This window comes from Argentina silus, assembly GCF_951799395.1.
Source record: "Argentina silus genome assembly, chromosome: 13".
NCBI lineage: Eukaryota > Metazoa > Chordata > Actinopteri > Argentiniformes > Argentinidae > Argentina > Argentina silus.
Window position 1 is genome coordinate 7,259,107 of NC_139667.1, and position 21,197 is coordinate 7,280,303.

Here is a 21,197-nt window from a genome sequence, read left to right on the forward strand (position 1 = left end):
TATTCTTCGGAGAGAAACAGAAGCCTATCTGTCAATATTTTTTCTAAAATATAAAATATTGCGTAATTGGTTATCTCGCTCAAACGGCTAGACACGCTCTGCACTGCCGGTACAGTCCGCTCCGTCGCATCCACCAGAGCAAATGCAACCTTGAAGGAAAGGCATTGGTAGGCTACTTGTGGAGGCAAACCAAGACAACAAACTGTCAGCCTATAGACAGACAGGATGGCAAACATTAGTAAATACCAAGCAGCCATTGGACAATACAGCGGTCACTGTAATGGTTACGGTCCAGTCACGTCACGTGCGCTCTCTGGCATTCCATATGCTTATTGGGTACAAAACACTTTAATTGATATTGATTGGAAACCGAACATGCCATATTAACGGATTAATCAGAAGCAAACATTACACTGTCTAAAGTCTAAACTAAGAATGAACATTCTCTTCTTGTTGTTACCTGTGTAGTAATGCTGTAGACTAATTACTCCAGTTGTATCAACATGTGACATACTTTCATAATTGTGATTTTTTTTTAATGTTATAACAATAATTTAGAATGATAAATGTATGTTCAAAGTAGTTATACATACGAGATAATAGAATATTCTGACTTCCCATATAACACATAATTCCCTTTATATATAACACAAACGTCCCATCCACCAACAAATTAGTGATTAATCTGGGAAGTTGTTGGATGGGTGGGTTCATTTAAAAGTGAAGTACGTGAACTGGGCAATTTATGGGCAATCATTATATCAGAAACTGGAGGACCAAGAATAATCTCTATTGATGGACTCATGAACAAAGACAACCAGATTGTATGAGAAAACAAAGTGAAGAGCAACCCCCCATGAACCGACTGTGATGGAGATGCTGGAGAATGCTCTTGGCTTAGCAGGGTCACACAAGTGCACCCATTTCTAAAGCTTCCATGGCAACAAACTCTGAATCTAGCCTTGAGAAGAAGGGGGCTCTTGAAATGAGGCAAATTGTACTTCTTAATAATATATAACAGAATATCTGCCACTGTGGTGTGTGAAAATAGAGAGGGCAAGTGCTCATTGCATGATTTTGTAGATGTTTTAAAATCGAATATTTTACCAGTTAAAAGCTTATTGTCCATATGTCTTCATGCATGAAATAATCACATAAAGATAGGCTTCTTTCAGGTTTTTGTACATGAGCAATGCTCTTTATATTTGTATGAATTAGACTATTTCTATGTTTGATTGTCAATCCGGTCAACATTGGAGAAGGAGTTCAGAGAATGGGATGGCACTGTAGCACATCCATGAACAAATAAACAATGGGCTGTCGCACAGTCACGACAGAAATATTGTAATATCTGTGCAATAACAATGTTGAACCCCAAAATTGACCAAATTGTTGGCACAGGAGAAATCAGGGACAAGTACTGTGGTTATTTTTGCTGTGTATGTGGTTGGCACGGCTACTATTAGGATGGTGATGTTATGTGTGTAATCTACTCAGTATGGGGGCACTCTGTGTCGTCTCCCGATTCTTCCTGCTGGCTTTGTGCAGAGCAAGTAGCCAATCCTGTTAAAGTCCCAGTCTCTTCTCTTTTTGTTTTTACTGCCAATCCCGGCAGGATATACACACTCGGCTCTGGAAATAATCTCCACAGATTCCTTTCCCCTGCAGAGTTCACATCCTTTTATACTTTTCAAAATTACTCATTTGGTTTAAGTGCCAACTTGAGTCTGGAGACTTTTATAAACTGGCCTTGAGCAGATTTGAAAGAGGCACAGTGAGAACCAATGCACAGTGCCTAAGGACTCAGATGTACACACAGTAACAAGCACAACTCGGGCTCTCACTCTGTTCTAGCTTCAGTCTAAATTATATTCTCATCACGGTTCTGTGTGGTCGGTTGGAGCTCACGTAGTTTATTGGGTTTGCCCTTCGTTGATAAGGCTGGATGGAGTCCTTTGTGAGCTATTCAGTCTATTCACTATTCTTCACCACACACTCTCCACCATAGAGCTGACAGATCTCTTGTGTATGTAGACACACAATGTCTGACCATTGTGGCCCCCTGGATGTAGGATAGATACAGAACTTAATGGGTTGTGCTGATGCCTCCTATGTCTAGTATCTGAATGAAGGATAATATATCAGTTACAGACAAGCTTTTAAATGGCAATGTTTTGTTTTGTTAGAGAGGTTTCGATAGGAGCCAGGCTAGACTGGCTCCTAAAAGTATGAAGTTCCTGTAACTGTGGAGTGGACTGCTATATTGGGTCCAAAATTATACAGCAGAGCAGGGCAGAGAGCAGTAGAACCGCTGTCCTATTGACCTGAGTCAACATGACTGCCTCTGGGCTTTGGCATGTCTTTGTCCGTCTGTCCGTTTCTGTCTGTCTGTCTGTCTGTCTGTCTGTCTGTCTGTCTGTCTGTCTGTCTGTCTGTCTGTCTGAGATATCTCAGTGAAGAGGTGGTTGAAGTGTCAACATGGTTGATGTTCTGGAACTTGAATCAAGTCAAAAACTTGACAATGTGGTTATATTTTTTGCTGCTCAACCAGTCAAATGCCTTCTTTCCCTCCAATAATTTTCAATAAATGGTGGACACATTTACACAGAACCCAGGATGAACTTGCAGATACTGTATGAACTACTGTGCCTACTGTAAGTACAGTAGCTATGGTTACCCTGTCATCTAGAAAATAGCTGCTCTCAAATTAGCACGACCTGGTTTTGTGATCCTGTATGGCAGCGTCCTTTCACCATGGGGGCACCTTTCATGCCAAACAAAAGCCCAAACCCACACTGCTAACATTCTGACAGCTCCCTCCCACGTACTTTCTCCCTCCCAGATATCCTCTCTCATCCTGCTGGCAGAATGTTTAGTAAATCTCTCAGTACCATCTGTGGCCTTAAAGTCTCCTCTAAGATGACAATACCCTTCATTATTTCCACTGAAAAATGCATTTTCATGCAAAATATCAGCCAATTGTGAATACCTAAAATGTTGGTCAGTCCTATGGGATATACAGCATGACGTGTTGCATTCATTAGAATTTTTAACCCAAAACATTTTCTCAAACTTTTAGGTAGTATCTAGATGCAATGCATGTATATAAATGCAAGCTCATGAAACTAAAGCAAGTCTATACTCCAGTACCATGGAGAATAAAAACACATGAACATAAGTCTAGCGTGTCATTATCATCTTATCATTATGTACAAATTGATAGTGCCTTCATAATTAAGGCATAGTTATTGATCTTTTTATTTGACTGTTGCTGTGTGCCCATGAGAGTCCTCAGCGCAGTATGAACATGGACTGTGCAGCGACAGAAAGAACATTAGTTGAATCATCATTGATCCAATGCAATTAATGATTAATGAGAGAGTGTATGGTGGGCCTGGCGTCTGCTTGTTTATCTCGCTTCGCACATCGTGTTGAAATGAAACATCATTTTGTTGTTGAAGCAGATTAAATTATTTTTCCTTGGCAGGGAATGAGAGCGATGACTAGAATGTCATGGTGATGTGTTTCTCATCACAGCTCTCATTGGCTGCGCGCAATGCTTTCAGATGAAGATGTGAGAAGCAGAGTAGCAATCTAAGCAATTTGAAATGAAAGTGCCCCTTTGTATGTCCTTGATGATTTTTTTTTCTCTAATGTGAACAAATGCACTTATTCACATGTCATTGTGAATTCACATGCTGGAACAGACAACACCGTGCTGCATTGCTAATGGAGAACAACACTTATAAGTATAATAGGACTTATGTGTGTGTGTGTGTGTGTGTGTGTGTGTGTGTGTGTGTGTGTGTGTGTGTGTGTGTATGTATGTATGTGTGTATGCATATGTGTGTGTGTGTGTGTGTGTGTGTGTGTGTGTGTGTGCGTGTGTGTGTGTGTTGGTTGGAGACATGTGAGCAGGGCTATGCGTGCAGTGTCGCTATCCACCACCCTGTGCAAATCACCCAGGCTCTGCAGGGAAATTGAGTGGCAATTAATAGCCTAATGATTTTTTATTCTAATGGAGCTAAGTGGGTCGGGGAGTTGTTACTAAGCTCAGCTCTCCTGTTGCATGGGGAGTTCTCCAAGTTCTGTTAACCCCAGGCAGGCAACCTGAGGAATTGGGAACCGTTTTTTCTTTCTGTAGATATGTATTTTGTTTGACAGAGAGAGCTGTATTGAACTACACTCACATAACACTTTATTAGGAACACCTGTACACCTTCTCATGGTGGAGGTGGTGTAATGGTGTGGGGAATATTTTCTTGGCACACTTTGGGCCTGTTAATACCAATCAATCATCGCTTGAATGTTACAGCCTATTTGAGTATTGTTGCTGACCATGTGCATCCCTTCATGGCCACAATTTACCCATCTTCTAATGGCTACTTCCAGCATGATAATGCACCATGTCACAAAGCAGAAGTTGTCTCAAACTAGTTTCATGAACATGACAATGAGTTCAGTGTTTTTCAGTGGCCTTCCCAGTCACCGGATCTGAATCCAATAGAACACCTTTGCGATGTGGTTGAACGGGAGATTCACAGCTTGAAAATGCACCTGAAAAATCTGCAGGAATTGCGTGATGCAATCATGTCATCATGAACCACAATCTCAAAGGAATGTTTCCAACATCTTGTGGAATCAATGCCACGAAGAATTGAGACTGTTTTGAGAGCAAAGGGAGGCCCTACCCAGTATTGGTATAGTGTTCCTAATAAAGTGTTCGGTGAGTGTATGTAATAGGGTGCCAGTGTGTACACGTTAGTGAAATGTTTTGAAGCATAATTTTCAATAAGTGGGTCCATGAAGAAATCAGTCTTGAGGGGTTTGCAGTAACAACATTTGGCAAGGCTCCATTGTAGACTGTAGAGCTAATGTTATCGACCTGGTGCCTCCCCACGTCCTCCAGAGAATGATGCAATAACTAGGAAATGTCAAGAAAATGGAAACAAATGATGTTGAGAAACATATATACGGCCTTCCCAAAGTATTACACTTTCCACTGTGAATCCAACTCATTAGGCATCCAAACATTGGCAGTATAATTTAGAAAATTGCTCTGATTAAAAAATAAAAAATCCATACAAGTTTAAACAAATAGGATATACTATTGGCTACATACCCACTATTGTACTCTATTCCACAACAGGCAGCATCATTTCCCTTTGGGGTGATCATCTGCTGAAAATGCAATGTGTGCACTGGTCTCTTGATGATTAGAGTCATGTGATGCAAGTCAACGTGTTAAATCATCTCCCCAGCACCCTCCCAGCCCCCACCAAGCCACTGTTTGGTAATGAAACAGGGTCTTTTTAGTGGCAGGACTGAGGCCCAATTTACTGCAGTGTGGAATAGAGGCACACCATTTATCATCTGGCCTTCTAGTGACAGTGTTGTAGGCCAAAGGAATCCTTTATGGCCAGAATCCAGAGGTGGTGAAAGTGGAGAAACAAGGTGTATGGCCGTTCTAATGTGTACAGTTAAGGCTACCTTGGGGAAACCAATAGATGCCATTATTAGGAAACCACAACAATGTTCTTTCTATAGGTTTGACAATCATACACTTAAAGGTGGAATGTTGCAAGCATTCACACTAGACAGGTAAAGGGACCAAAACATGGTCTGCCCCAATCAACAATGTATGACAGTGTATATCAGTGGACATAAAGCATGAGAAACCCATCAGGAGCTGGAAAGAGATATGGTCCTTTCTCCACATCATAAAGCCCAGGGATTTAAGCATGTGAAACCTTATTATCCAATATGAGGACCCTTCAACACCAGAGTTAAAATATAGCTCCTTCTCTCGCCACAATGGAAAACCCTGGGATTAAATCTCATAAAACCAGAAATTCTATACTATAGCAAACCCCCACAGCTACTGTACTGTCGGCTGTGGTCCTCCCTCTCTATTGTCAAATGAAGGGGATTCACATGCAGTATCAACCAGGACCAGCATGTCGTGTTTACCCTTCATTAAGTCATTCCCTACAACTGGATCATCTTGATGGCCCTTCATATAGACCCCTAATTCATTTCTCTCTGTGTAGTCCTATGTAGTCTACCTTCCACAGACTAAGACTGTCACCCTGAATCAACCGGTAATCTCTGGTCTGTGCAGTGATAGTGTGGGGGAGAGGACTGACCTCCTACGTACACTTGGCTGGGGCTTGGCTTAGCTTCTATTGATTTACTTATTGATGGCTCTCGACTGCAATACCAACTCAGAGCAGCTCTCTGGGGAGCAGTAACCTCCCTGGTGAACACAGCCGCTGAGAGGGACAGGGAATCAGCACCACAGAGGGGGTTAGATTAGACTGGAAACACCACGATTTTAACGACGGCCTTGGCAGTTAAATGGAGGAAGGGTTTGTTAAAATTCTCCTGACCTTTGCAAACAAGGACATGTTCTTTGTTGCACTCCAGGCAGTGTAGACCCTGACTCTAGCAAAGACAGAACAAATTACATATCATACAACACTGTATAGAGGTTAATATAGCAGGTATAGTAACCTTGAAGTAATCATAAGGAGACGAGCTTCCTTTTCAGCACTCTCTCTGCCGTTTCATCTTATCTGTCTCTTTTCTGTTCCCCTTCATTGTCTCCTTCTCACATATATATGGGCTGGTGAGAGAGAGAGAACCTTGCTGCAGCAGAGCTTTGCTCTAGTTTTTCCTCCTCTGCAGGGCATGTGAGTAAAGAAGGAGAGAGAGTGAGAGTGAGAGTGTGAGAGAGAGAGAGAGAGAGAGAGAGAGGGTGATATTTGACTGTGTAAGTGGCCAAGACGCACAGTCACTCAGGCTTGCATGCATGTCTCAAAGATCACAACCCTGTTATTGCTACATAGAGTACAGTGCTGTCTTATTGGTGGTACACTGCTTTTCAAAGAAAATTACATTTTGAAGCCACAACTTTCAGGAAAAGGTGTTCTTTGAGGCCAGTTTGAGGAGAGAAGTATACAAGAATAGAAGGCTTAACTGGTCACTCAGGCTTGCATGCATGTCTCACAGATCACAACCCTGTTATTGCTACATAGAGTACAGTGCTGTCTTATTGATGGTACACTGCTTTTCAAAGAAAATACAATTTTGAAGCCACACCTTTCAGGAAAAGGTGCTCTTTGAGGCCAGTTTGAGGAGGGAAGTACACAGGAATAGAAGGCTTAACTGGGCCAAAGCAGCTAAGTTTCAAAAACTTCCCTTTTAAGGACCCAAAGGGACTCAGAACTGTAACACTAAGCAACACTGAAAGCTTGGAGATGAACACATTTTAAACTTTAATGTCAGGCCTCCCCCTCAGTATTATCATATTCAACCTGCAGAGGGGAGACACTACAACACAGGAAAGCACCAAAGGACAACGTTTTACACACATTTTACCTCTAATGGCTATCCTTGTGGCAGATAGTTCGCTATTTTTGGATTGGCACTATTCTCATTAATATTTCAGTTTCTCACTTTATCCTCTTTCCCTCTCATTACTATTTGACATAGTTACATATACATGTTATTATATATTATTGGCATTTCTTAAGCACAAATGTATTCATTCTTAAAATTCCTGGGGGGAGACTTGTTCTACATAAGAGGAGGTTGAGCTATAAGAGGAGACATCTTCCACGTCATATAGTACTAAAAGACAATGCTTCAAAAGAGGGCTTTATATTTGTGAAGGGATAGGATTTACTTGTGTATTTTGCTGAAGGCAGGCAGCGCCTTACATAACCAATATGGCTAAAAATGAGTGAGTGTATTTTGTGTGTTTATGACTGATTATGTGCCTCCCACCTCCCCTATTCAAGCTGTCTCCTCCGTTCCTGCCCTTCCTCTGCTCCCACTTGCTGCTTCCGAATTTCCCACTCTCTCAGACATCGTAGATCATCATGCGTCATCAATTCATTGAGTCACTGACTGACCGTACAGTGCTGTACATACATGGGCATTGGGCACGAATGATGAACTATGAATTATATCTTTCTTATATAAATGTCTTGTTTGTCTTTTATGTCTATATACTGTACCAGGAAGTCCACTCTCTGAAATGCCAAAATGGGATGGAGGAGGCAGTTGAAATGAAAAATACAGGAAATATTGAACGAGTTGGCCTATGCCCCACCACTTAAAAGACATTTTAAAAAATGAATTTGGTGAGGGACTACTCCTTCACAAAGAGTATATTAATTTATGTTGGGTCACTTGCAGGTCTTTACTGAGTTAATTTCTCCATATTTCATGGACATGATGGTGGAATGATGACTTAAGGAGGTAATAATGCTATAATGCTATAACCACCACCCCCCATCCCACAGAATTGGCCAACAGCAAAAAAATTTCAATACACATTAACACCAGCACAGAAACCAATTAGTACATCCTCTCAATATAAACCTCATTTGCAGCTGGTAGTGGGAAGAAAGGTATTGCTCACCGGTACATGATCAGAGCTGAACAGGGTCTTTCCTAACCAGAGGACCTGGGGGGCGCTGAGCCTTTCAAATCCAGTTGATCCAAAATCAATGACTAACCGATCAATTAACACAGCCTGACAGAATGTAGGGGCAACAGGACACTTTCATCAATATTACAGACCACTGAAATGTATACTGTATACACATTAACAGGTGTGTGCACACCCATACAGAAACACACTTCTCTTACAGGGAAAGAACCTGTCAGCCGTAAGAAAAGTCTGTGTTTTATTTAAAACCAACATGCAACAAGAAATACTCAAGACTAGTTGAAATATTGAACATTTTCTAAATAAGAGAGCCACAAAGACAGTTTTCCCCCAAACCGTCGTTTTTTTATGTTTTGTAGGTCTCGTCATTAACAATGTCATTAACAGTGTCACGAGCCGTAAATGAGATAACAGAAATGTCAATTATAACATGCCATTTGCTTCACTGTTTCCTGTCACACATGGTTGGCACCTATGCATTCACCTTCAAAACTGGCAATTAAAGCTGCCATCCATGCTGGAGAGCGTCAGCAGCAACGTTCGGATGTGTGAATGTTAATGATGGTTCTGAGTGTTACAGCAATGACTAGTTCTGCCTCCTGTGCAGGCTGGGTTTTCTGCCCACTGTGGATTCTGAGGAAGAGGGAGGGGAGATTTAATAGATATTGAGTGCTGAACATCTATCTGCTCACTGAGGTAATCAGCCTGATGGGGTCTGAAAACAAGGTAATACCAGGTTGCCCCTGGTTCTAAAGCTATGGACAGGTCCATTTTAGGGTGCATTGGATGCATGTTGTAAAGTTACAAAGACTCTTCTCCTGGATATACATAATGAGCAGAAGGAGAGGCAAGTGTTTCTTGATAGTCTCATTCCGCTGGAATCTCTTCTTTCCCACGATAGATTCATCTGACACTGTCAATTTCCTCAACCCGCCTTCATAATGAGCTATGCTGTCTGGCTTCTCTGTGGCGTGGAAGTAAGAATGGGAGAAAGTTGAACAAAAAGATGGGCAGTGAAGGATGAACAGGAATCCTGTCTATTGTTCAGGGTAAATCCAGGCCCTCTTCCACACGTGCAAATCCAATTAAAGGACTGGAGGAGATTTCTTTCCCCTGCTGTGGTCTGACACATTTGCGGATTGTGTTTCAGAGAGCACAGCATCCTTGGCCTCATACTATTAGCCAAGAATCTTCCTGAACTAATCTACAGGGCACAGAAGAGCTCCATGGTTCGCTCTTTTCCCTTTCACAGACCCAACATGCACAAGTTAACAAATTATCTTTTTGGCCATGTTTCACAGCCTTTGAGGCACATAATGTATCTTTTTCCTGTCATGAACCCAATGCTGTAGGTGCTTTATTATCTTCAGATGTGAAGGAAAAATATCAGAGAGATGAAAAATAAATTGCACTCATTTGAATATCAGTGACCTCGTTTTTTCCACTGTTTAAAATCTCTGCTCATACTGTAGATTCAGCTTTGATGGAACGCTCTCTTACCAAAAGTATATCAATCATTTCACAAGTAATAGCAAGCAAAGCATTGAAGCAAATGTGAATGGTTTTGCAGTTCTCATCTTAATCTTAACTACATAGTCTTGTGGAAAGACACAATCTCTCCTGTTCTTAAATTGATTTGTGTTAGGAAGGTACTGTATGGATTGTGAAGGTGACTGGATTTTGATCGGACCAAGAGTCTGCAGTGCAGTTCTGTGTAAGAGGTCCGCTCTGTTAAATCAGTCTAATTGCATACAGTATAAACTATTCCAGACTGACTGCTTTGAACATTATATACATATCTAACATATATGAGTAAATCTGTGAAAATGACACATAAACATTGCATTGATAGACATGTCCTTCAGGGTAAAGCAGGGTTTGTGTGTGCAGGCATACATTATGATGGTCTGTGCTGAAAGAGGAACCAACCAATACAAAATAGAATAGAGTGTATCAGGCTGGTGCTGGTGTGCGTGCCTGTGTCTCTGAGAATCGGTGGTCTCCCCGGCCCAATGACCCACTACCCGACTGATCCAGTTTGACGACTGCGTCACGACTCAACCCCCCCCCCCCCCCCCCCACCCACTCCCCTCTCTATACTGCAACAACACGACTTAACTGGCTCTCAGACCACTGCAGAGTCCCTTCCAAACTCTGGTATCGGAATATGTTTGCACTCCACTCAACTCCACTCAAACACATACAGTACAAACACACACACAATGTTATATCACACCTTGTGCATAAAGGTAGAGTTGAAAGTAGCAAGAGAGGGAACCATATACAGAGACTGTCATAGGCAATGTTCCAGTGAGATTATAGTAAACCGGTTAAACAGATTAGGATATCTAATGGTCAGTTTACACTCTGACCTACAACCCAGGAACAAACATCCTACAGGTACTGTAGCTACTACATTATACATTAATCTATGTGATGAATGTCTACATATTGAACGTTTAACTGTAGGCCATGTCTAATTATCCAAATAAAGAGCACTCTCAATCCTGACTTCTATTCAGTTTACTCCCTTGGTACAGTAGGTGACGGAAGGCATGGTAACAATACAGGTATACTGAGTGCCAAAATAAAAGTCCAATACATACAGTACATCACATCATAAACAGATCTCACAGTAGTATAGCAAAAAGATAGATCAACATGCTTTCCAGCAAGGTAAAACGGACAGCTCACCATTTTATATGGTTCTTTAGGTCCTGCATCTGAGGTAATATATCACATTTAGGACCCAGCTTTATACTGTCATGTGCTCACTGTGCATTCCATGTAGTTCAATGGTCAGAGATTGGTCATTGTCAATTTGATGGTCCAGTAGCTGTGACACTATACGCACCAGGGAATGGGTCAAAAGTACACAAGAAATGCTCAGCGTTTCTCAATGCCTCTCTCAATGGTCAAATTGGGATATTTTTGAACAAAAAGTTAGCAGTAGATTGATGAGACAGTGCATCAGTGTTCCATCAGAGGCTCCATAAGTGAATGCATCTGTATTAATAATGCATACTGTGTGAGTAAACATACCACTAATCATCTGTGCCACAGCAACTCAACAGTACCACAAGGAGCCATGTCCCCCTCAGCGACAGAGAGAGAGAGAGAGAGAGAGAGAGAGAGAGAGAGAGAGAGAGAGAGAGAGAGAGAGAGAGAGAGAAAACAAATGATGGTCCCGCGGCGCCTTGAGACGTCTATGGGAGGAGACAGAGGCATGAATCAATGGCCAGAGGCTTCAAAAAACGCTTGACACTTTGACACCTCTGCAAGCGTGCAGGCTGAAGACCGCAGAAAGCTGCACACCCATCTTTCTCCTGGCTCCACAAATGAGAGGAGGTGTGACTGTGGGCACCAATGTGCAGGTGGGGTGAGGGGAAGATTTACAGCACAGAGACAGAGCAGAAGGTGTTATCCTCATCACAGAGACCATTAAAACAACAACTCATCTTGGTTTCTGTGCAGGAAAATCAGTAATGGGATTAAAATGTAAAATAAGGACAGATTAGACAGAAAGCAATAAAAAACAGCCTATTTCTGCAGGGATCACAGCCACGGCTCCCCAGCCACCACCATCCCACGCATGTCACAGTGCTCACTAATGACGCTGAGCACGGGAGCCTGGCTGAAAGACTGATCACCATGTTCTTTCGCCTACAGCTACTGCCTATCCCTCTCTATACCCCCTTTAGAGAGCAGAGCCCAGGTGTAGGGACCCGGCTGATCTGCTGAATGACCCAGGAAAGACCATGGTTATACCAACACTGAAACAAGGAAAAAAACCTGCACTCACTGGAATCACTGTTCATAGTTTTAATTAATAATGATAGCAGCAATTAAATGCTTTTGCCTTCCTCAGCATTTAGAGAACAAAAGGCTCCTATATATAAACTACGTCATGCTGTATCTTCAAGTGTTTCACAATGATAATAATAATAATAGTACCAATCAGATTATGTACAATATCATATTACCCACAAAGATAAAAGAAAAATAATAAAACATTATATAAACGAATTCTAAAAATGCACTAAAAACAGCACAAAATGAATTCCTCACTTAAGCCTCTAGGGCACTAAGTCTGCAAGCAGTTTATCCAATATGCCTCCCTCTGCATTAATAATCTATCCCTATCTCCCCCTCTCTTGAGTGGCTGTACCAGCCCTATTCCCTGGATGACTGCACATTTCATGGCCAGTGTATGGCCACAGGCGACTTGTCATCATGGTTCCTAATATTTCTCTTGTGTTCTGTGGTCCTAGTTTTCAGCTCCCTCTTCGCTTTCCCCACATACTAAAGGGCCTGAGAGAAAGAAGACAAAGACAATGGTCTGACCACCCGTTGGGGCTAATTTCTGGGTCAATAGGCAGTTCATGTCTACAATGAGGAGGCACAATGTCATGTCGCTAGGCAAATTTGCTTTCAGATGAATGAACGCTGTTATATACAAATTATGTACTGTGACATGTGAATTGTAATTATGATTTTTTTTTTTTCAATGCATAAACAGTTTGGTTGTAATGACCAGATGCCTCTGAGATTTGGTGCACAGGTGTACAGCAACCCCTCATTAGCGTAGAGTGATATGTACGTAAGGACACACAACAAAATATGAAACCACACAAGCAATTAAGAACATTAGAGAAGCTCCAGATGTTGTTGGGGTTCCAGTAACAGCTGCTGTTCATCTGTAATTAACATGGCGCATTTCAGCTCTCAGGTGTGACCAGCCTCAACCACCGGTTCACATAAAGACTTCTTATTCTCCTGACACTGCACAGCCCATACCCCTACCTTAGATGTGCAAATGTGTAATCAGGAAGGCACACAACACAAAATGTCCTCTGTGGCTCCGTTGGTAGAGCATGGTGCTAACAGCTTAGGTGTGGGTTTGAATCCTGCTGAGACCATATATACTGAAAAATGTATACACTCACTGCAATGTAAGTTGCTTTGGATAAAAGCATCAGCTAAATGGTGCATATATTATGTAAGTAACATAATGAAAGGGAAATATATGCTCTGGTGTATGCTCCCCATCCCCTTAGAACCCCCAACCACAAACAAACCACGCTATACGACACTCCATTACAAAAACAAACATAAAAACAAACTATACTAAATCACTATACAGTACGTACACCAACACCAGTACGATGAGAGAGAGAGAGAGAGAAAGAGAGAGAGAGATATTATTCCCTGAAAAACCGGTTCCTCTTTGAAAAAGTCATATTTTTTGCAGCTACTGAGTGAGAGGCTTAGCAGAGCTAAGAGCACGTAACTACAGCTCCCACTCTACTTCCATACACCTACGCAGAGCCACTCTCAACTCATCATCGACTCATCAGGAACCTCTGAATCATTGGACTCCATCAACACTGACAGCCTCTGTGAGCTTGTCCACACTTCTGACAGAGGAGTTAGCATACTCAACAAGCACTCCGGCACTACGACGGGACAAAAGTGGTTGTATTGTAGCTATGAGGGAAAAAAAACAGTGTACTATTCCTTTTCCATAATCACCATTCAATCTTTAAATTTCTTGTATTGAAAAAAGAAGAACATCTGCACAAAGAGCATCATTGGGCCGATTGCCTAAATAATTTCCTGGGGTGTGCTGAATGGGAACTAGAATACAGCAGTGGAGGGGAAGAAAAAGGTTTCATTTTGTTCTGCAATTGGAGCATACATGTAGGTGATGGCAGGAGGAAGGGGCTATCATAGGGACACAAAAGGTGCGTCATCTGCAGAGTATTCTTAGAAAGTGAGATGTGCTGATAATTGCGTATCTGCCTTTGGGTTCTCAGCCTAAATATCACCAAGCACTGCTGTGTTTTCCTTCTCCAGAATCACATGGGATTGAACTTTATTATGAAAACACAATAGCAAATCAAAACAAAGACCAAGGTTAAAGGCATGAATCATAGTCTCAATATCTGTATCTAGGGTGTGCAGAGCTCTCTTGATTCCCACTTTGATTCTCTCTCCTAAAGCTTCTCAGCTCAACAAAGATAACTTATTAACACTCATTCACTCATATTATTTTTTTCTCTCCCCTCCTTGAAATAAAAAGATATATTTTAATTGGTCAAAGCAATGCAGTGGAAAGCTTACAGACCAATCCAAATCAGTGTTACTTCAAGGAAGGGAGGATGCATTTCAAAAGTATTTGAACTGGACTCGTGTTTTCTCGCTTCTGTGCTCTGACTTTACAGGCAACAGTGCCATCTGCTGGTACACATACGACCACTGATGATCTGAAGATTGAACGTAGATTTTAGTTCTGTGTGGAAGTAGACTGATATGTTTTGTAAAAGATTATTATTTCAAACGCCTGTCAGTATAAAAGTACAATTTGCAAAAACAGTTGTAACCTTGAACGTATAAATATAGCTTATCATGACTACATACAGCAAACAATGCAGGAAACTCACAATAAATATAGGTAATGTATTTATGTAGAAATATATTTAACATGTATTTCTAAAGTGCAGTAGGCCTACCCCTCTTACAGCTGTCTTTGACAGTTGTCCATCAGTAAACTGACAGAGGGGAGGTTTCAAGGGAGCGTAAACGGAAGTTAGGGACAGACTTAGTTGACCTAAACAACATGGCGCCCTTGCTAGATTCACTATGGCGATCAAAACCTCATCTCCTAACATTTTCTGTTATTTTTGTGATATATTTAACGTCGCAGCCAGTTTTGGCCAAACGAAGCAGTCTCAAAGAGGTCACTGACGGGAATTGGGAGGACATCTTAGCAGGAGAATGGATGATAGAATTGTAAGTATGCTAGTTAGCCACGTAGCTTTAGCGAGCTAGCTAACTGGCTACAGTACCAACATCAAGTCTGGAATTGCCATGTTTTGACCACTGATTTAATATAGCGCCATTCACGAGAGAGCGAGGTTTCATCTTACTGAGCTAACCAACTCCAGCATAGCTATATTTTGTCATGACTGAATATTGTGGCTACTGGCTGTGCCGAGACGCCAGAGGGAATTTCTGTTGATGTAAGCGGTCATTTGACAGGACTGTAATGTTATGTAGCTGGCTAGCTAGCTACTGATCTAATCAACTGACGACCCCCCCCCCCCCCCTCCCCGCTGCGTTGTTTGGAAATACATTGGTTGAGTTCTGTACTTGTTTATGTCCAAGCGGCTAGTTAGGCATTCTGTAGTCGTCATGTTTGCCACTCTGTATCTCTGTTAGCTACAAAACTCAGTGACACCGTTATGTTTGGCCCCACCTTTATCTTCCCCAGCTTTGCACCCTGGTGTCCGGCATGCCAGCAACTCCAGCCGGTGTGGAATGAGTTTGCAGAGTGGGGGGAGGACATGGGGGTCAACATCGCCAAGGTGGACGTCACAGAGCAGCCTGGTATGCTCTGCCTGACCGCTGAATGACTTGTCTAATTTTACAGAGGCATTCAGTGCCCTGACTGTCCTGTTGACAATGTATGCCAATTCATACATTGCAATATAGGCTAATGTCTTAAAATTAGATTAAACTTGTAATGGTCTTACACCATAATGGCCTTACACTAACACTCTGCTTTCTCCCCTTGTCTAAGGCTTGAGTGGTCGATTCATTATCACTTCACTTCCAACTATTTACCAGTAAGTTCTTCTCACTTCCTGTTCTGCTTAACTGCAGCCTCACTAACCTCAGCCACAGTAGAGCACTATCTAGACTACAGGCTCACACAGTCTTATGAGGAAATAAGATAATCTGTCTAAAACCACATGTCGGCTAATTTCTCTCACTGGAGAGTGAGATGCTGTAAGAGATGTTAACCTTCCCATAGCGGGAAATCATTCATATTTGTCTTTTGCGTTGCCCAGAATATTGCTGTCAGCAGTTGAATAATTGCATGTCCATATATGGTATGGTGTAGGGTGCAATGGGCCAATAACCTGCTTGTGTTCTAAATTGAGTGATAGTGTTCTAAATCATGTGGTAGACCTGTGCGGTGTGTAACTTTGTGTGTGTGTGTGTGTGTGTGTGTGTGTGTGTGTGTGTGTGTGTGTGTGTGTGTGTGTGTGTGTCAGCTGTAAGGATGGTGTGTTTCGGAGGTACCATGGAGCACGTACTAAAGATGACTTCCTGAGCTTCATCGATGAGAAGAAGTGGCAGGGGATTGAGCCTGTGTCTTCCTGGTTTGGACCATCTTCATTTTTGTGAGTTCCTGTATTTGCTGTGCTTATGTAGATTGTATGTGACTGAATATACTGTTTTACATTTTACATTTTTGACATTTAGCAGATGCTTTTACCCTGAGCGACTTACAACAAGTACATTTGTCTAAAGTGTGTTTTCACACATTTCCATGAAGAGACCTCTCATGATGGCCACATACCTATCTAGTAGTACAACCACTCTTGTCTCTTATCAGAACACTTCAGAACAACAGGAAGTATCAGACATAGTTCTCCAACCCCTTCTGTATTTGTTATTACACTTTGCTTAGAGAGAGGCCTACACCAAACACACTCCGGAGTATTCCCCACTCTCCTCTCTATTTTGGTCGCTGACTGATCCACCATGTCAGGGTTTGAAGATTTAACAGTTGATTAGATTTCTTGGTAACTTCTTGGTATTTCTTTTTCAGGATGAATACAATGTCGGCACTCTTCAAGCTGTCAATGTTCATTCGGGTGAGTGCTGAGCTGACGCCGCCTCTGTTTTGCTCAAACATTTTCGAGACCCACATACTGATGAACAAAACATGAAGGTATTAAACAAAGCCAATGGTATGGGAAGGATGTGTACTTTTACATCAACCAGTGGTTCTAAGTGAAGTATGGTCTTTTTGCACATTGGTAGGTTATAAGTGTGCATCTTGAGATTGTGGTGTACCCGCTTTCCACATTGCTGCCAAGATGTCAGAATAACATTGTTCTCTTCCTTCCAGCGTTGTCATAACTACCTGACGGAGCAATTGGGGATTCCAGTGTGGGGCTCATATGTCATCTTTGGCCTGGCAACTCTCTTCTCTGGCCTTGCCTTGGGACTGGTACGTTAAGTATGACGTTATTGCTGGAGACATGGGGATAGAGAAATCGATATTATTCATCATGATATTCATATTGTGCCGAGTGAGGAACCTGTGTACAAATACTTTGGTCACGTGATTACGATTTTCTTTTGTTCCTAGATACTGGTGTTCATCGCTGATTTTGTCTTTCCATCACGTCGATTCTCCTCTCCAAACTACTACCAGAGTGAGTAATAGATGACAGTGACTTGATGTCCAGGATGTGTAAGACCCTGACCACACCAAACTGTCAGAAAACCGAATACCGATGAAATCACTATCCGATTTAATCAGTGAAATTCGGGACTGAACAGTGTAACCTAGCAACTGAACAATGTACCCTAGCAACTCAATACGAAACCTAGTTTCTTATTGACGAATGGACTGTGGAAAGTTCAACTCCTTAGAACTTTTTTGGTCTGTAAAAAAATTGCCCAAATGTGTGAACGGGCACGGACAGACCCTTGTCTTCTCTGTTGTCCGTCAATGGATGACTCCCATTGAGAAACCATTGGCTCAATCCGTAATTAATGGATAGCATAGTTTGGTGCAGCCGGGGCCTAACTTTATCTTATGTGCTGTAGCCTTGTAGCAGTGGCATGGCGGGTGCAGTGTATAATGTGTTTGATAATGTTATGTTATAGAGAAACAAACAATGGAACAAGCCAGGCTCATTCAGCAGTTGGAGGAAGAGCAAGAGGCTGATGGTGAGGAAGACGATGATGAAGATGAGGAAGAGGATGGGGAACAGGATGAGGTCTGGAGGAGAAGGAGAAGAGGGTCTCCCGAGGGCCGCCCAGAGCCAAGAGGTCAGGGTAACCCAGACGACGCCCTGCGAAAGAGGGTTGTGGGCAACCGCGAGGATGAGGAGGAGGACACCTAGAGGCTTGGAGGGGAACTGCAGATTGCCCCCTACTCCCATGGGAAAAGCAGCGTGGAGTCAGTGGAGCAGCCTGGTCCTGAGCAGCAGTAGTGTTTACAGCAGGGATCCCACAATGCCCCGGGCCCGGCGATGCCTTGCTTCCTATCTTCTCCCTCAGCTTCACTGGGAGTGCATTGGACTCTCATGACTGCTCTCACCACCAGCAGCCTCTCCTGGAGGAGCAACACTCCACTCCTAACACCAGTTCTCTGTCCCTTTTGGAAATGAATCAACGGGGTGAGGTTTAGGTATGAAGTGCAGTAGAACTGGATTTTGCCGTTTCTGTTTTATGCTATGCATCTTCTTTTTTGGTATTTCTTTGTATCTTAATCCCTGATAACAAAGTATATATACAGCTTGTGTTTACCCATCATTTCTTTCATTGTATATTTTCCTCCTAATATATTATTACTCTTTGTTATTTCCATCACTTGTACCTCAAAAATTCTGTCCTTTATTCTCTTCCAAGTCTTCCCAGACAGTGTTGTACGGTACCCCTTAATGCTTTGTTGTGAGAAAGAGTCGGGAGGGAGTGTGGAGTGAGCAAGGGGACTGCCTCAGATTGAGAGAGCGGTTGAATTTTGTGAGGAACTGTAAATCTGGGTGTTCTGTTTTTCACTCATAGTGTGTGTGAAGTGAAGTTAGCATGCTTTTGACCCAGGAATCCATGATTCAAGTTCTGTGGGGGCAGGGACCACCTTCATATCTATCCATTTGTTCCATAATCAGCAATCACACCAAGATGATGACTTCAATTGAGCAATGCAGCCAGTCGCTCTACCAACTGCTCTGTTTCCATAAAACTGGACCACTTATTCCCTGGTGCGAGAGAACTATGATCTAAAGCCAGATTTTTTTTGTGAAGTCACACACTCCAGTATAAGAGGATTGTGGTGCTACCCTGGTGAATGTTGTTGAATATGGATCACTGAGGATTATGTGCTGTAAATGTAAATAACCTTTTATTTTTCTCCACTGTCAGCTGTATCCACCTCATTGATAAGATGGCAGTGCGATGTTTTTGGGATTTGTTTTTAATGTTGTGTTTACCTGTGCTTTTCTTCCATGTTACTGTATCAAACAGTTACTTGTTGATTGGAAGTGTTCTGTCAGCCATCAGACACAATACATTGCATGCCATTACAACTTTTTAAGGCAGTTCACCAGGGACTCTGGCCCCCTGTTTTTAACAAACAATGTGACGTGTAAGGTGACTCTGTTCGAAAGTTTCAATGTTTGCTCTGTTTGTGGAATTGCAGGGGGGTTGGGGTGGGATGATACGGTCTTTTGAAAACCAACTTCATATCATCATTCATGTTTCTGGGATAGGTTTGTGGTTTTGAAGAGTTTGAATTCTCCGAGTGGGCAGGTTGAACAACAGTTATTTTTTCTTCTCACAATTCAAACTCTGTATCCAATTGTATTCATCTCCCATAGAAGTGGCATTGTAACATTTCATCAGTCTGTAAGAACTTATACACACTGACAACACAAAACAAATTTTGAAATTATTTGAAATGACCTGTGTTTATCTCGCCTATTTTTCCTCACTTTAGTTTTGCTGATGCCCTTATTCATTACGACTTTTCAGAGATTATGTTTTACCTGCTGATTTTCCCCAAGCTATTGGCAAATTATGTGAGGCTACACCCACACAAAATCTATTAACAGTGGTTAAGTTTGAGAATATTATTCATAGCTTCTAGCTTTCTCACCTCCTCTTCAGGTGTACACAACTCAACAGAGATGAAACTTACAGCACTGAGTTAATTGTGCTCCTTATTGTGTGATCAAGATTTCTCTAAATAAAAAAAATCAACTCATGTTTGAACCAACCATGTTTGTCTTTTTTTCTGTTTACTTTTGTCATTCTATTTAAGCGACACACATTTTTCAGGTGACTTAATCAATGCAATGGTGCTATCAAAAGAGAATTTCTATATAATGTTATGTAGTAGTTTACAAAGAACTATAGTTTCTAAGATCTACTATAATACTGAATTTACTGTTTGATGACTTCAGACAGAACCATAGCCCTTTGTATATGCATTTCTCCTGTGGCAAGCATTGAGTGAGCACAGCTAAATGTCATAGACATGCAGTAATACTAAGTATTATCCAGTAGGGGGCAATCTCATACCTATTTTCCTAAATCATGAAACAATCAACATTTGTATGTCTTACCTTGGAAGCTACTGTACTATGTCTAATCCTCATACATTCAGCAGTGGCAGTAAGTCATTCCATATCTCTCCATGCCAATATTATAGGCCTGAGTGTTGAAAGGTTTTTGTTTGATAACAGGTTTGTTGCATTTGGACTTTTAATATCCTGCTCTCATATAATGAATACATTGTTTGCCAGGCCCAGGTCTCTTGCTACTCTACTATACTTTAGGCTTAGGCAATATATGACTTTAGGCATCAGATGGTGATATATGACCTTGGGCAATGGCTAATTTTAGAATATGATATATTTCCCTCACCTTTTGTTATACACCTGAGATTTCCCTTTTGTTTGAAAATGCCTGCCTCAGTTCTGCTCCCCCAGGAGGACAGCTGTACCACTATTCCACCGGGATTAACGAGAGGAGTGGGTGCGGGGAGTGGATTTCTAATCAGTGCTGTCATCGGCAGCTTTGGCACCCTTCTGCACACGCTCTGTTGAACAGGGGCTTAGCCCTCCAGAGAACTGTGGAGGAAGGTGCTAGGGGGCTCAGGGGCTTCCTCTACCCAGGCTTGGCTGGCAGGCTGGCAGGCTGCTGTGGTCTC

The 21,197-nt window shown here is 42.0% G+C and overlaps 1 protein-coding gene across 1 annotated transcript; it reads left to right on the plus strand.

Annotated features, from left to right (window-relative positions):
- The first annotated feature begins 15,073 nt into the window (after positions 1-15,073).
- Positions 15,074-20,249, plus strand: tmx1 (thioredoxin-related transmembrane protein 1). The gene is made up of 8 exons (XM_083684135.1): positions 15,074-15,250; positions 15,732-15,847; positions 16,041-16,086; positions 16,519-16,647; positions 17,079-17,124; positions 17,382-17,483; positions 17,625-17,691; positions 18,149-20,249. The coding sequence occupies exons 1-8, from the start codon at positions 15,078-15,080 to the stop codon at positions 18,385-18,387; spliced, it is 918 nt and encodes a 305-aa protein (XP_083540261.1). The 5' UTR covers positions 15,074-15,077; the 3' UTR covers positions 18,388-20,249.
- Positions 20,250-21,197: the final 948 nt, after the last annotated feature.